Source organism: Mixophyes fleayi, chromosome 11, assembly GCF_038048845.1.
Source record: "Mixophyes fleayi isolate aMixFle1 chromosome 11, aMixFle1.hap1, whole genome shotgun sequence".
Lineage (NCBI taxonomy): Eukaryota > Metazoa > Chordata > Amphibia > Anura > Limnodynastidae > Mixophyes > Mixophyes fleayi.
In genome coordinates, this window is record NC_134412.1 from 63,917,140 (window position 1) to 63,933,352 (window position 16,213).

The window sequence follows — 16,213 nt, forward strand, 5'->3', positions numbered from 1 at the left end:
TGTTCCTTGGCAGATTTCTTTCTTTTCAAGTTTATCAAGTTCATCCTCTCATCCTACAGTTATGTGCTCTCCATAAACAATCCTTAATCAAGCCTCTCATCTTTTCACAGTCCTCCAATCCCTGCCAACTTCTCGCCACTTTCGACACACTCCCCACCCCTCCTACCCTCCCATCCTACTTTACTGCCACTGACTTTTTCACTTCCAAAATTGAGGCCATCAGACATGAAATCTCCTCCTCCCATCACTCTTCTGTCACCCTTACCACTCCACTTTCCTCTCCGTCCAGCCACCACTTCTTGTACTCCTTCCGCCTCACTATGGGTGACTAAATCCATTCTCTTATATTATCTTCTCCACCTTCAAACTTTATCCAATCCCCTCTCACCTACTTTGCTTCCTCTCCCCCACTACCTGCTCCCACCTAGCTCACTTCTTCAATCTGTCACTCTGGACTGACATTTTCCCCTCGTCCTTCAAACATGCTATTGTCTCATCCATTCTTAAAAAAACCAAAACATTTTGTCCGCTATCTTACTATCCAACTACCGCACCATTTCTCGTCTCCCCTTAGTCTCCAAAATACTTGAGCAGCTTGTCTACAACAGTGTCAGCAGCTACCTCCCTGACAACTCACTCCTTGATCCTCTCCAACCTGGATTCCGCCCCTTCACTATATAGAAACTGCCTTGACAAAATCACCAACAATCTTCTCTCGACCATATCAATAGGCCCCTTCTCCCTCCTTATCCTCCTGGACCACCTTGTAGCATTTGACACCATGGATCACCCTCTTCTACTCCACACCCTTAAAATCATTGGCTTTCTAACACCATACTTTCATGGTTCGCCTCCTACCTTGGCAACCACTAAGTCTCTGATTCTACCTCTGGTCTTCCCCCCCCATCCATCCTTCCTGTAAGAGCCCCACTGGGTTCTGTCCTTAGCCCTCTGCTCTTTTCTCTTTGCACCTCCTACCTGGGTGAACCTATCAGTTCCTGAGGCCTCCAGTAAAACTTCTATGCCGACAACACACAACTCTACCTCTCATCTCCTGATTTCTCCCCTTCCCTCCTTTCTCGTGTGTCCAGTTACCTCTCTGTCATCTCCTTCTGGATGTCCTTACACTTTTTCAAACTTAACATGGGAAGAACTGAACTCATTGTCTTCCCTCCATCAAGAGTCTACTCCCCTCCTGACCTCTCTATTACTGTTGACAGCACCACTATCTACTCTATTCCCCAACTCCACTGCCTGGGTGTTATTTTTACCTCCTCCCTCTCTTTCGCCCCTCACATTCAATCTCTTGCCAGTCCTGTCGCTTCCAGCTTTGCAACATCGCCTGTATCAGATCCTTCCTCTCCCAGGATACCACCAAAACTCTTATCCACTCACTGATCATTTCTCATCTCCATTTCAACATGTAGTATACCTCATCTCTTTCATCCTCCATTTATCCCACTCTTGCTTGTTGCCCTCATATCACCTTACATTGGATCACCCACAAGGGAAAACCATTTGTGTGCCTCTTTCCCTTTAGATTGTAAGCTCTAGTTAGTAGGGCCAGCTTTCCTCATGTTCTTCATTAACTATAACTTTTGATCACCAGCTACACTGTGCACCTTCTCCTTTGCTTCCCAGCCCATTTGAGTCCATTCCCCTATTGTCTTTGCACCTCTTTCAGTTGCTTTAAACCTGCTAGTTGTGCCCACGCTAATGGGCACTCCAGTAGATGTGTTGAGAGTTGTAGTGTAATTTGTTTACTGTATTATACTGTTATACCATGTACTGTCTTGTTGTTTTCCCTCTATACAGCACTGCAGACCTCATTGGTCACCCTATAAATTAAAGTTAATAATAATAATACAAACAGCAAAGATAACATGCATGTTTTAAGAGGGGAGAATATATACATCTACCATGTGTAATCTCTGTGATGAATTTATTATCTTAATTAAGATAAATTGTAAGTAAATGTAAAACTGTAAAATTATAAAACCTGGTAAAAATAGAACCTAACTATCATCTAACACCGGAGGTCATCATGCAGTAATACTCTACGGGAACAGACAGATACAAGGACATATCATAACTATCACTAATTAATTATCAAAAAGAGATATCTGTGAATACAGATAAAGGTCCAACATTGAGGTAAAGTATTTATTGCTAGTGCAAACACAGTTTGGACATACTATGGTGTATACTCACATATATGCAATATTTAAAGCTTAACAGAGTTATCTGAAAAATAGCATGAAAAAAGAAAGGATGTACAAACTCTTAAATTCAGGCTTCACCCTCATTAGCTCAATGGTTCTAGCTAGAGATGCTCAGGCTTGGTCCCTCGGAAACCCGATCACACCCGAACTTACGGGATCCTTACTTTAGAGCTTTTTGGATCCCAAAACTAGGCAAAATGTCATTGTGACGTCGTCGGATCTCGGATCTAGTGAGTTTGGAATCTATAAATACCGCCCTCCACGGCGATCTAGCGCCATTTAAGAGAGGGATACAGAAGGGGTAGGATAGAGTGTAGAGCAGTTGGGCAGGCAAACTTAGAGAATTGAAAGAGGAGGGTGGTAGCAGTGTTAAAGAAAAGCTCTATTGCTAATTTTCATTGCTGAAATACAAATATATTAGTCCTTGCAGGCTTTTCTTCTGAATTTGCACCAGAAAGTGTAGGGTGTTATATACACCCAAAGACAAGAGCTCCATTGCTAATTGTCATTGCTGAAATACAAATATACTAGTCCTTGCAGGCTTTTCTTCTGAATTTAAACCAAAAAGTGTAGGGTGTTATATACACCCAAAGACAAGAGCTCCATTGCAAATTGTCATTGCTGAAATACAAATATACTAGTCCTTGCAGGCTTTTCTTCTGAATTTAAACCAAAAAGTGTAGGGTGTTATATACACCCAAAGACAAGAGCTCCATTGCAAATTGTCATTGCTGAAATACAAATATAATAGTCCTTGCAAGCTATTCTTCTGAATTTGCACCAAAAAGTGTACGGTGTTATCCAAGTGGATTCACAGCAGTACACAGAAAAGCAGGAGCAGCAAGAAGCTGCTGCCACCAGTCCTGATGATAGTAATCCCTGTACGTCATCTGGTAAAGCCTATGTAAAAGTACATAGTCTTTTTAAGTCAGGGAAAATAACATAAAAAAACACACCTTTTATCGTGGTGAAGAAAAAAATTGCTGCAATCCATGAAAAGTTATCTGCCGGAAAAAAATAATTACCAACATGCCATTCTACAGACGCAGTGGCAAAGAAAGAATGAGGCCTTCGCCTTTCTCTATGAGTGCGAAATCTAAAATTGATACTGAGGCAGCTTCTTGTAAGGTCACTCATGACCAAGTAATTCGGACTCCAAAAGTGGTGCACAAATACTTTTACGTGTAAAAGCCGAGGTGGAAGAAAACAGTAAGGCATTAGAGGAAAATGTACGCTCAGATTCAGAAATGACACCAATCCCTGAGGAGAGTCCATCCACGAGTGCTATGTGTAATCGTGACCATTCTGATTGTGTAACCATAAAGAAGGCCCCTTTCAGCATTTCTGGTGATGTGTGCCTGAACAGCCCGAGTGTAGCCGGTAATACACCAATTGAGGATGCCACTTTGGAATTGCAACAAGATGAGGGGGATATTTGTGTAGCTTACGAGGGCGCTACTGAGGATGTGGATGAGGATGATGTTGTTTGTGTAAGTCCTGCACCAGTGGAAGCAGTTCTGGCATGTGATAAGAAGAAGGCCATTGTCATGCCTGGACATAAAACCAAAAAAAACACTTCTTATGTGTGGAATTATTTCTACACAAATCCTGCCACAGTTGTCTAGCCATTTGTAGTGTTTGTAAAACCACAGTCAGACGAAGGAGGGACCTTAAGCATCTAGGAACCTCATCCATGTTACGCCATTTGACGCAAATTCATAGCAAGGTGTTGGAAAAATCAGAAAGTTATGGTAAAAAAATAACAAGCAGTCCATCATCAGCTAGGACCCTTCTCTCACCTACATCTTGACGCCTGCAATCTACACCCACAATACCGTCATCAATATTCTCAGTAGCGATCGGAGTTAACCCTGCATCCAAGTTGCTAAGGCTAGATGACTCCTCCACTATCCTGGATTCCTCAAAAGAATTCTTTAGCGTTAGTCCCACTGCTGCTGCTTTTACTGCTGCTGGGGGTGAATCTTCTTCCCAGAAGCAGACCAAGAAGAAAACTACTAATAGTTTACAACAATTGACTGTTAAACAATCCTTTACAAGAGGAAGGAAGTATGAAAGCTGTCACCCAGTCGCAAAGCGGATCACAGACACCATGGCGACTATGCTTGTATTATATTTGCGTCCAATATTCACTATTAATGCAGCTGGTTTTAGACAGTTACTTGAGGTCTTCTGTCCCCATTACTAAATTCCATTACAACACCATTTCAATAGAAAAGCTATTCCTCACCTCTACCAGAAGGTTCGTAAAAATGTTATTATTGGGCTGCAAAATACCATTCTACCCACTGTACACCTAACCACAGATATTTGGACAAGCGGAACAGGGCAAACTAAATATTATATGACTGTGACAGCCAGAGATGGATTTAGACCTCATGGGGCCCTAGGCAAGATATTGGTTTGGAGACCCCCCTGAAACAATCCATAGCACTATATTTTAGCGTGGCATATACTCCTATAGTTAAGTAGAAGGGTAAGCTATGTGCCGCCGCACATCACACTGCTCCTCCTGCATCACCATGCGGCCCCTCATTACTGTCCCACTCATCACACTGTGCCCTCTCTGCCCAGCACCTTCACACAAGCCTTTTCTGTGCCAAGCACCTTTACACATGCCCCTACTCTGCCAGCACCTTCACACATGCTCTTTCTGTGCCCAGCACCTTCGCCCCCTCTCTGCTCAGCACCTTCACACATGCCCCCTCTCTGCCCAGCACCTTCACACATGGCCCCTATTTGCCCAGCACCTTCGCACCCTCTCTGCTCAGCACCTTCACACATGCCCCCTCTCTGGCCAGCACCTTCGCACATGCCCCCTCTCCGTGCCCAGCACCTTCACACAAGTCCCCTCTCCATGCCCAGCACCTTCACACATGCCCCCTCTCTGTGCCCAGCACTTTCACACATGCCCCCTCTCTGGCCAGCACCTTCACACATGCCCTTTCTGTGCCCATCACCTTCACATATGCCCCCTCTCTGCCCAGCACCTTCGCACCCTCTCTGCTCAGCACCTTCACACATGCCCCCTCTCTGTGCCCAGCACCTTCCCCACGTGCCCCCTCTCTGTGCCCAGCACCTTCACACATGCCCCCTCTCTGTGCCCAGCACTTTCATACATGCCCGCTCTCTGTGCCCAGCACTTTCATACATGCCCCCTCTCTGTGCCCAGCACTTTCATGCATACCCCCCTCCTACACTGCAGCTTCAATCTCACATACACTAGCTCTCCATCACAGTACCCCTTCATCTTACCTTTATCTGTGACTCCAGGGACAGCTGCAGCTCCTGCACACTTGACTACCATAGAGAACCAGCGCAGCCCGCCTAACACTGTGTACCATGTGACCGCTGCCACATGACCCTGTGATGTCAGAGTGACCTGGGAAGGTAGCTAAGCTGAAGCAGCCCATCCCCAGACTCGCAGCACCCGACCCCCCCCCCCCCCATTTATTTTTCCTTCTTCCTGTCCCGCCCCATCTGGGCCCCTGAGAGCCGCTAGGCCCTAGGCAGGTGCCTAGGTTGCCTAGCGGTAAATCCGGCCCTGGTGACAGCCCACTGGGTTGGTGATTGGCCTTCACCAGCAGGAACAGCAGCAGCATGTACCCAAGTATGTAATATTTGTCAGAGGCAGGCTACTCTGTGTATCACCGGCTTCACTAAGAGGCATACAGCTGACAATCTGTTACAAAAACTAAGGGATGTCATTGCAACATGGCTTATCCCGCTTGGACTCTCCTCAGGATATGTCATTTCTGATAACGCCACCAATATTGTGAGAGCAATACAGCTGGGTGAATTCCATCACATTTCCTGTTTTGCTCACACAATAAACTTGAGGATGCAGAGCTTTTTAAAAAATGACAGGCACGTGCAGGAGATGCTGTCTGTGGCCCATAAAATATCTGGACATTTCCGGCATGTAGGAGATTGCAGCAGCTGCAAGAGCAATTTAATTTGCCTTGCCACCAATTGAAGCAAGAGGTGGTAACAAGTTGGAATTCCACCCTGTATATGCTTCTGCGGATGGAGGAACAGGGAAAATCCATCCAAGCTTACTCCACAAGCTATGACATTGGGAAAGGAGGGGGGATGTATTTTAGTCAAGCGCAGTGGAGAATACTTTCCGTGTTGTGCAAGGTGCTGAAACCATTTGAAGTAGTCACCTGTGAAGTGAGTTCAGACACTGCAAGCTTTGAGTCAAGTTATTCCCTTAATTAGACTTTTGGAAAAGCAGCTTGAGAAACTGAAGGAGGAGATTAAACAAAGCAATTCGGCTAAGTATGTCAGACTTGTAGTCAAGTATTTTATTTGCTTCTCCAGGATCCAAGAGTTATCAAAATCTTGAAATCGGATCACTACATTTTGGCGACTGTGCTTGATCCTCGGTTTAAAACCTATGTCTTCTCTTTGTTTCCAACTGACCCAGATCTGAAGAGATGCAAGGAGCTCCTCATGATCAATATGACAGCTCAAGTGTTACGTGACAATACAGCATCTCCTCCTTCAGTTTCTCACTCAAATGCTGCTAGGAAAAAACTTCGCTTTCCCAAGAGACCCAGGGATGATGCAGATGACTCTGCACCAAATTTTGACATCTGGTCTGGTCTAAAAAAATTGACCAAAAAACGTGATACTTCTGCTGTATCTCCACCTGATTCTACTATCAACATCCAAAGGATGGTGGAGGATTATTTTAATGGCAGCATAGAAATAGACACATCAGACAGTCCCTTTACATACTGGGAGGAAAAAAAGGGAATTTGGAGACCCATGTACCAACTCGCTTTGCACTGCCTAAGCTGCCCACCCTCCAGTGTGTACTCGGAAAGAGTTTATAGCACAACCGGGAACCTTGTCAGTGATCGGCGTTCAAGGCTACTTCCTCAAAATGTGGAAAAGATGATGTTCATAAAAATGAACTTCAAGTTCCACGAGGAAGGTCTTTCCGGCAATTACATCAAAATACTGAGACTTCTGTAACGGTGGAATCCAGCAGTGATGAATTAATAATGTGTGAGGATGATGTATACACTGATGAGTGTGAGGATGAGGCTGAGTAGAGTCTCTACTCAGTAGAGTACTGCCACAGTAGAGTTCATTAACACCACTGTTACCTTAGGTGACTTAAAGTTTAAACATGGGTTAAGTGTTTAAACACTTAAACACTTAACCCGACATTGACGCTTTAAATGAACATTCATACATGAATCAGAGTTTACTGCCGAAAAGCTGTTGAATCGGAATAAGTTGCGGTCAGCATGCTGCTCCCATCGGTGATGTGCACAGTCGGTTTTCAGGTAAGTCTGGTTATATTTACATCGGTTTTTACTAAATTCGTTTTTTCTTTGTGGGTGTCCTATCTGTCGGAATTCTTGCCATTGTGTTAACGGTTACCACCACATGGAATAGGCATTCCTTGCTGTCATATGCTAGACATAAGTACGCAAGATCTATAAAAATGAGAGTTTGCAGGCAACTATGGAAAGAGACATGTCTGATGAGTGCATGAACCCAGACAATTAGGTGCAATTGTAGTTGTGCTCCATCACAAAAGTGTTAGGGTTAGTGACTCTCTATGTTATTTATGTTGCATACTGTGGATAGGATTTTCTCACTTTTATACTTACTAGAGCATGAATCATTACTTTCAATATGATAGCTTCAAGTGAACGCCTATGTCGTCCTCATACTGTCCTCTGTCTTACTTTTTGATCTACATAAAATGTATAGTAACAACACTTTTTGCTTATGATTTCAAATTATTTTCATTTTCTATTTTTCTTAGGGATGACAGAAAACTTCATTGTGTTTATAGAACAGCCAATAAAAATGAATATATTGAAAGTGATTACTAGCAACATAAGGGGAGTGCCTGTATCTGACTGCTTGAGTTGGGATCCAAGATATGACACAGTATTCCATGTGGCTAATAAACATACAGGAGAGGTAAGGCTGCTCTTATAGGACAGAGCTGGCTTTTGTAGATCATCTCTAGGAAGCATTCCAGGTTATAATGTACCTGGAAATTACTGACCCTCAAATGGTTCCTTAATTTAGGTCAAATGCACAGTGTACATCAACTGTCCATCTTAAATGCTAATTTCATATTTGTAGAAAATGACTGTAAAAATGTATCTCTCACTCCCCTTAGCTGAATTGTAGGGGCCCTCACTTGCGATCCTCTTTATCTGTGTTTTGTTGTTCTTGATGAATTTGACTCTTCACAAAGCAGAATGTGTTTCACAAATGTCCAGCCTGTCTCAGATACAGCAATCTAAAACAGCTGGCCCAATGGATACACCTTTTCTACCACCACAAAAGATTTATTATGGAGTCCTTACATTCACCAAAACCACTTATTAATATTACACACTTAAATCACATACACATGTAGCATGAGCCTCACTTGACTTCGTAAATTCACAAAGAATCACAGAGAATATGCTAGATTAAATGTATTTAATATGAAAAATGTTTCAAAGGCTTAAGTACAAAACAGTTAATAACAAGACATACAAAATAAGTTGCACAAATAAGTTTCAGAGATAAAATAGGAAATAAAATCAGAGTCACTAGCTTACTAGTTTAAGACTTGGTGTGAGAGGAGTACACTTTGAGAAAGATGGCACATCCTAACCTGTACAGGTCTCTCCAAGAATTCATTATTTGACAAGGTAAGGCAGCAGATTTAAACCTTTTTCACATTGCTGTTACCCCCACATTTGGAAATTGGCTCTCTCAATTTCAGGGCAGATTGCTTTCCAGAATGACACAGGGCTTTCAAAGTAAGTAATCTATCCCTAAAATATATGTCTGGCATCTCAGAGGGCAGGATTTCTCACCTCTGCTCTACTTGACTGGCCGGACTATTTACACAACTCTGGAGCGTCTCAGAGACGTTATTTGTCTAGCCTGGTTACTTTCAAAAGACTCTTGACACTTGCATATGTCACTGGTGTCAGTCAGCAAAGCACATTTTGACATTACATTACAAGGTTACATACAATATACACATTGTCATACATGAATATTCAGGGGAAAGTAACAAACAGTGATTAGGTGCAATACATAATTGCCACAATGTGATATGTAGAGTAGACCACAGCAAAGTGTTATCTTCTTATCTCTTATTTATAAAATGGTAACATATTGCACAGTGCTATATATTTAGGGTAGAAAAGGGTACAGACAGTAAATATAACCCTGCCCAAATTAGCTTCCTATCGAAGTGGTGTTAGGAACAATTGATACAAAGATAGCAGATTAAAAATATAGGGGAAAGTGTGTGTGGCTACTTTAGGGCAAAAGCATTATCAGCCTCCTATATTAAATCAGCCATAGGTGCCTGGCATTTTTGTGCAGCCTCCAGTAATGTGATATGGCTGGAATGCTAGAAACAATAGAAGGTGGAGATGAAAGACAAAACAAGTTAGCATAGAAATCTTTGGACAGCTGTTGGTTAACATGACTGCCCTTTGCCATTTATTTATATTAACTTGTTGTTACTCCTCTGGTTCTGGAGGAGACTTTGCCTTTGGGCTGCACAGACACTCTTGTTGTTATTTGCCAGCCTAGAGTAGCTATATGCTCTGTATTTTTTTTGGCATCATTCTTTTTCCTGGACACAGAGCCATAACACATGTTCCCCATATTTGCAGAAGTTGTGACTGCAGCTGCTGCCAACAAGGAGGCCGCAGAGATCACCAGAGAAGGAACAGAGATGGCAATGGCAATGAGAGTTGAACTCTCTGGATTCAGAAGCTGAGTTTAGGTGGTATTCCAGTAGATCTTGGGAAAACAACCCTGAACTTGGGGTTATGATACACCTTGGCTCTTCCTTGTAATTTCCCTTACCTCCACAAATTTGTAATGTTTTACATATGTGAGAAGACGATGAGTCCTTACAGAGTTTTAACTAGTTGACTTTTCAAATTACCATCCCCAGTAGCTACTATGCTGTTACTTATTTGACTATTTAACATAATTATGACTGTGGGATGAAGTAGTATAATGACAGCAGAAGGGGGTTCTCACATAATACTCCACTGTGGTCAACTCTGCAAATCAGGTCCACTTTTGAGAGGCTCTACTTGTTTAGGATGCCCTTAAAGGCAAGACATCACAGGACCCCATACTTCAAGTAAGGATGGTGGGAGATTAATATTTGGACATTTGTAGCTACAAGCAGTCTTGGTAAGTTAATATTTATTAAACTGTATAATCTAACACGCAAAAAGCAACATTAAGGGGCAGATTCAATTAGCCGCTAGGTGCCGCCAGACATCCGACTGTGCACATTTCTGGCCAATACGATATGGAATCTCTGCTTATTTTCTCCTCACATCTCTATGGAATACAAAGGAAAATGAGCAGAACATTTGAGTAAAAACATTGAGGCAGTGTGTCTCCACGGACTGTTCCAGAGACACATCGTGGCACCTGGCACCAAATTGAATCTGCTCCTAAAACCGTTAATATTTGTAATTGTGGTGCATCAAGTTTCACGACGTACTAAAATTGTCTCTGCCAAATTACATTAAAGTAGGTTGCTTGTTTTTGCATATGAAAACTGACAGCTAGAAATACACAGTGCCTCCTCCAGTCTTGTAGTCATGATTACACAGCAGGATTTTGCTGCTAATGCAGGGGCGGAACTGCCCACTGTATACACTTTGCTCTTGAACTGGGGCCCACAGTGTAAATTGGACTATCAAATGTTGGCTCCACCCATGGTTACAAAACTTGTGTCTGTCACCAACCCACAATGTCTTTTTTTGTGGTTACAAATTCCCTACCTGCTGACCCCAGATGCATACTGTTCTTCTAATGTTATACAATTATAAATTTGAAAAAGTTGCTCAGAATTCATTTCAGTTTACTGTTAATGACAGGTGCAGGTACCAATGTGTTGTTTTAAAAGCAGCACATGATGTAGTTGCAGATGCATTTATAATCATGGGTAGGAGGTGTGGTGGTTTGAAAACCTCTAAACCACATGTGGTCTAGGCCTAACTGCTTGGTAAAACCGGATATAAAACTTGTGGATTTACCCTTCCAATGTGTAAGAGCCCAGCCTACCCAACATCAGTCCTGGTCCTCTAGGGAAGTGGAGGGAGGCAGAAAAAATTATCAGGTTCTCACACACACAGATTACCAGCTCAAGGCTAACTAGCCGTGGGCTACTCTTTATACCCCAAACATTTTTTCAGGGCTCCCTCTAGAAGACCAGACCCAATGCTGATTAGTGCTGTGCCATGCATATGGGTCAGGAAGTGATGGGATTTTAGTATCAAGCAAGATTATATATGCAGAATTAATATGTGGAATATGTCTTTTGGTGTGAAGGGCTGGTTCTAGGTGGCCGGATTGTAAAGGGTGTGTGAGGCTCACTCAGATGTCAAGTGAGATATCAGGAAAATCCATGCCAAAATTTGGCTACATATTGAGCCCCTCAATCAGAAACGCAGCCATGTAGACGTAAACCTCATTAAAGAATAAAGTGGCCAATGTAGGTGCAGAAGGGAGAGCTTTGAGGGAATGCAATGAACAGCTTTGAAGAAACAAACCACAAGTACCCAAATAGTATTGTACCCTTTGACGGGGGAAGGTCCATTATGAAATTCATTGAAAGGTGGATCCACTGTTTTCTGATATAGGTAGTGGCAGAAGAGGCTAAATAGGACGTTGTGTTGGGCACAGATGGTACAGGACAAAATGAAGTGAAGTCCTTGACCTCCTGGCAAAGTGATTATATTAATAATAATATAAATAAAAGTAACTCCATGCTGCATGTCTAGCAAATCAAGAGACGTGTGTCCAGAATATCAAATTGGGCTGAATATTGGAAAAGATGTAGGTTTTCCCGTGGGGAAAACCAGAAGGTGCAGAGAATGCCCTTTGGTTCTAGTACTGGTCCAAGTTTGAAGGAGTTCTCACAGTTGGGGGGATTAATGGACTTTCATATTGCATCGGTATTCCCATTCTTAGAGCCAAGTCCTAGGTGACTGGGAAATCAAATTGCAAGAAAAATAATGAACGTCTTGCTTGCCTGGGGTTGAAATGTTGAGCGGATTGTAAGTAAAGAAGGTTCTTGTGGTCCGTGTATATATTTGCAGGGAAGAGATTGCCCTCCTGCAAATGTCTTCTTTCAGTACAGCAGTGCTAAATTCTGTCCCTGCCTGAGAGGAAGGTTTTCAAATCAAACCTCCAAATGTTCTTGTATATAAGTGGACATGGCTTGGGTCTCGATAGAGATAGATGCCATGAATCTTCCTGAGCTGAAGTTCAATCAAACAATCCCATATATTATATGTGGAGTTAATGGCTCTGACGTCTTTATTGAAGACATCAGGTTAGGAAGGAGAGCACAATACTGTGGAGGTAAACAACATAAACTGGACGGAATGCCAGTCAAGGACTGGATAGTGAAGGTGAAGCAGGGACGTTAAGTGATGTCACTGACTGCAGAATCTTTAATCAGCTCTCCCTATTTAAGGAGACTCTGATACCCCTGTGGTGCCAGAGTATTAGGCCCTACCTTGCTCCAGCGTTGTCCCACTTTCCTGTTACTCCTGACTTTGACTTTTGACTTCGACTTATTTGACTGTTATATCTGGTTTCTATTTATGTCTGCTGGACTCATCCGGCTTCACCTGACTTCTCTTCGGATCTTGATTTGGCTCTCTCATTCCCGTTTTGGCTTTGACCTCAGACTACCTGACCTTTCTATTCACCTACATACTTCACCAGTTACTCTGAAAACCCAAACCTGCACATCCCACTCAGCGAAGCAGGGGTCCCTGGTGAACACTGGTGTAGTGTTAGAATCTGCGGCTCTTTGTACAGTTGAGCTAACTACTGGCAAGCAATTACCATCTCACACCTTAGTTCGTGACAGTGTGTACTTCACCCACTATTGTGCTGACTCTGACTACTTCTGTTTGCTCCAACTTACACTGGGCTGTGGAGGGGTGCAGGTGAGTTAGGCTAGACCCCGGCTCAAATTTTGCAGCAGGATTTAGGTACTATATTATCTTAACCTGTCATTGACAATGAACTTTAAAACAGTTAAATAACTTCATAATCCTGAATTGAATTCTGATTGACTGTTCTAAAAGTAGTATTTCATAGCATTAAGCAGTGACTGTATGATGACACTGCCCCCAACTTTACTTTGAATTGTAATGTTGGGAGCTGTATAGCAAAAGCATGTAAATCCAGTCCTGCAACCGTTATGGAAATGAAAGATGATGGATGATAAATGCACATTAGTTATAGAAAGGAGCAGATCCCACTTTAGCAATTAAAACATTTATACTTTTATATTCTTTTAATTATCTTCTGATTAGAAATTACTGTTATATTGAATCTGGTTGTTTTTTTTGTCAAAAAATGAAAAGATCATTACTTCTCTACTCCCCTTTAATATATTACATCACCTTAAAAGAATAACAGTAACACTTCAATTTCTGTCCTGAAATCGTGTCGCCCTTCTTTAATGCAGCTGCACCCTGTAACATTCCACACTCCTGCTTTTGCAATGTTTCACCAAATCAATGCCTATGAAGATCGGGGCTGCATTGTGCTTGACCTCTGCTGTCAGGATGATGGGGAAGTTATACGTCTAACTCAGCTGCAAAATCTGCGCAAATCTGGGAAAGCTTTGGATGAGGTATTGTATTACTGAGCATATGCAGTATATTGTGTGACTGGAAACAGAACCCTGTTTACTTTTATTACTAAACCAAAGGACATTTGCACAATGAAAGTCTCTATTTCATATCATATGTTGTTTTTGGTATCATGAATAGAGGTAAGCATTAAAAACTGTGTAAACCTGTAGATTAATAAAAAATGTATTCTGATTCAAACTCCAAATGAAAATGAAAAAATGAAACTCTTAACCAAGTGCAATATGCTATTCAATCAAAGTGATTGCAGCTCTGAAATCACTGACTCTGGAATATACAGATCAATGGACATGGGACATGTATAATTGATTTGCTGTTGACTAGTGTGTAGTGTTGTCAGTGGTCTACATTTAATGGCCTAGCTCTGACTCCAGAGTCAAGACACCCTGTGAGCTCAGCTTCAGGCCTGTCCAGGAACCCCTGTTTCTCTCTCTCTCTCTCTCTCTCTCTCTCTCTCTCTCTCTCTCTCTATATATGTGTATATATATATATATATATATATATATATATATATATATATATATATATTTATATTTATTTATGCATATACTTAATAAGTAAAATTAAGTTTAGCTGAAGTTTGCTTCTCAAACTCCAATCGATACTTGATAACAGATCCAATCTGGAGATGAAGATGGTCCCTCCAACGTCAAGGCATCTCACATGCTAGGTGAGTCCCTAGCATGTGGAACAAATATTTTCAGGGTGTCACATTTAAAACCTGAGCCTCCATTTTCAAAGCATGCACCACCTGAAGGGAGTGATCCAACTCTGAAAAACCAAATTAGAAATTAGTGAAAAATATTTAGGTGCGCTTTTTAAAATTAATGAAATGTGTGCAAGTGAATATAATCATTTGAAAAAGTGCAGCCAGGACAATTAAGACCACTGTGTATGTGAGAACATTAATGATATATGTATTCTGTATTAGCTGTCATTCTATGGTCTTATTAGACCATTAGGGGGGTATTCAATTGTTAGAGAGATTTTTTTTCCCTGCAGCGTAAAAAAAATAATCTCCCGCAGGTTTTTGACAGCAATAGCGACCGTTTTGAGTTAGCGCAGCGGGAAAACTCGTGCAATTCAATTGAAAAAGAGGGAACGCTGCCCCCGCGTGGTAAAAATTGTGTTTGCGAGATTTTAGGGGAGTGAAGGGGAGTTTTAACGCGGTCATGTATAATACACAAAAAAAAGGTTTTGCATACATTTCCATACATTAGATTGCATTACATATTGATAATATCTACATTACAGTACTTTCTTTAACATATTTTTAAATTGAACTATTTTTTACCATACAATCATCTATACCACGTCAAAACACATTACTATATTCATATTGGTACCAAAAACATACATAAATATAATTAATTAGTGATTTTATGTTTTATTTTTTTTATGTTTTATTTTATTTCATTTTTTATTTTTTTTAGAGGTATTTTATTTTTAACACACCCCAAAGAGGTGCGAAACAGCATATTTTCCTGTTTAACCCGACGCGTTAAAAACAATTGAATAGCTTTTAACACGGATGCCTCTCGCACACCCTATACTTTCAATAGGCCTTCTACGGTAGCGCGAGAGGACCATTTGAGGAAAAAAACATAGCGTTAAAAATGCAATTGAATTGTGGGTAAATTTAACCTGCTCGAAAATTATAAAAAAACAGCGTTAAAATGACTTGACACGGTCAAAAAAAACAACTCGCTCACAATTGAATACCCCCCTTAGACTGTTTTGAAGCATGCTGGATCGGTGATTTTATTATTTGTTTTTTATTATCTGTTTATTATATTCTAAGCTTTTATAAACTGTGCACTTTTTGATTACATTGGTTCTCGTCATAGTGTATTCAGCCCTTACTAGCTTTAAAGAGATCTTCTTTTTTTAAATCTATATCTTTTCATTGTTTTAGATGAGTTTATATATAAACATATTTTTGTTGGTGATTTTTATGGACATTTCTCTGTGCTATTCACTTTTTTCTTGTTGTTTGATATACAGTATGTCTGGAGCACCTACAATCCTTACAGGGAAAAACAAATTCTGGGTATGAAAGAGTTAGTATTTCCTGTAAGGTATTAGAATGAGAGCTGGAATTACTCAACATTAATCTGGCAGGCAGTTGTTATTCTATAACTAAAGTATTTAATCCCTCTAAAAGGTGGAGATATTTGATATTATTTTAATATGACTGTCAGGGGATGTAATTATGCCTTTCTGTTGTGTATTTTTAAGAACAGTGGTGGCAACTGTGATGATATCATGGAGAATGGACTA

At 41.3% G+C, this 16,213-nt stretch overlaps 1 protein-coding gene across 2 annotated transcripts in view; it reads left to right on the plus strand.

Moving 5' to 3' along the window:
• Window positions 1–16,213, plus strand: part of BCO2 (beta-carotene oxygenase 2) — a 70,371-nt gene that overhangs the window by 37,154 nt on the left and 17,004 nt on the right. For both annotated transcript variants that reach the window (XM_075191112.1, XM_075191113.1), the window contains exons 7-8: window positions 8,029–8,189; window positions 13,747–13,914. In XM_075191112.1, the coding sequence (XP_075047213.1) occupies window positions 8,029–8,189; window positions 13,747–13,914 (329 nt within the window). The remainder of the gene's footprint in view (window positions 1–8,028; window positions 8,190–13,746; window positions 13,915–16,213) is intronic.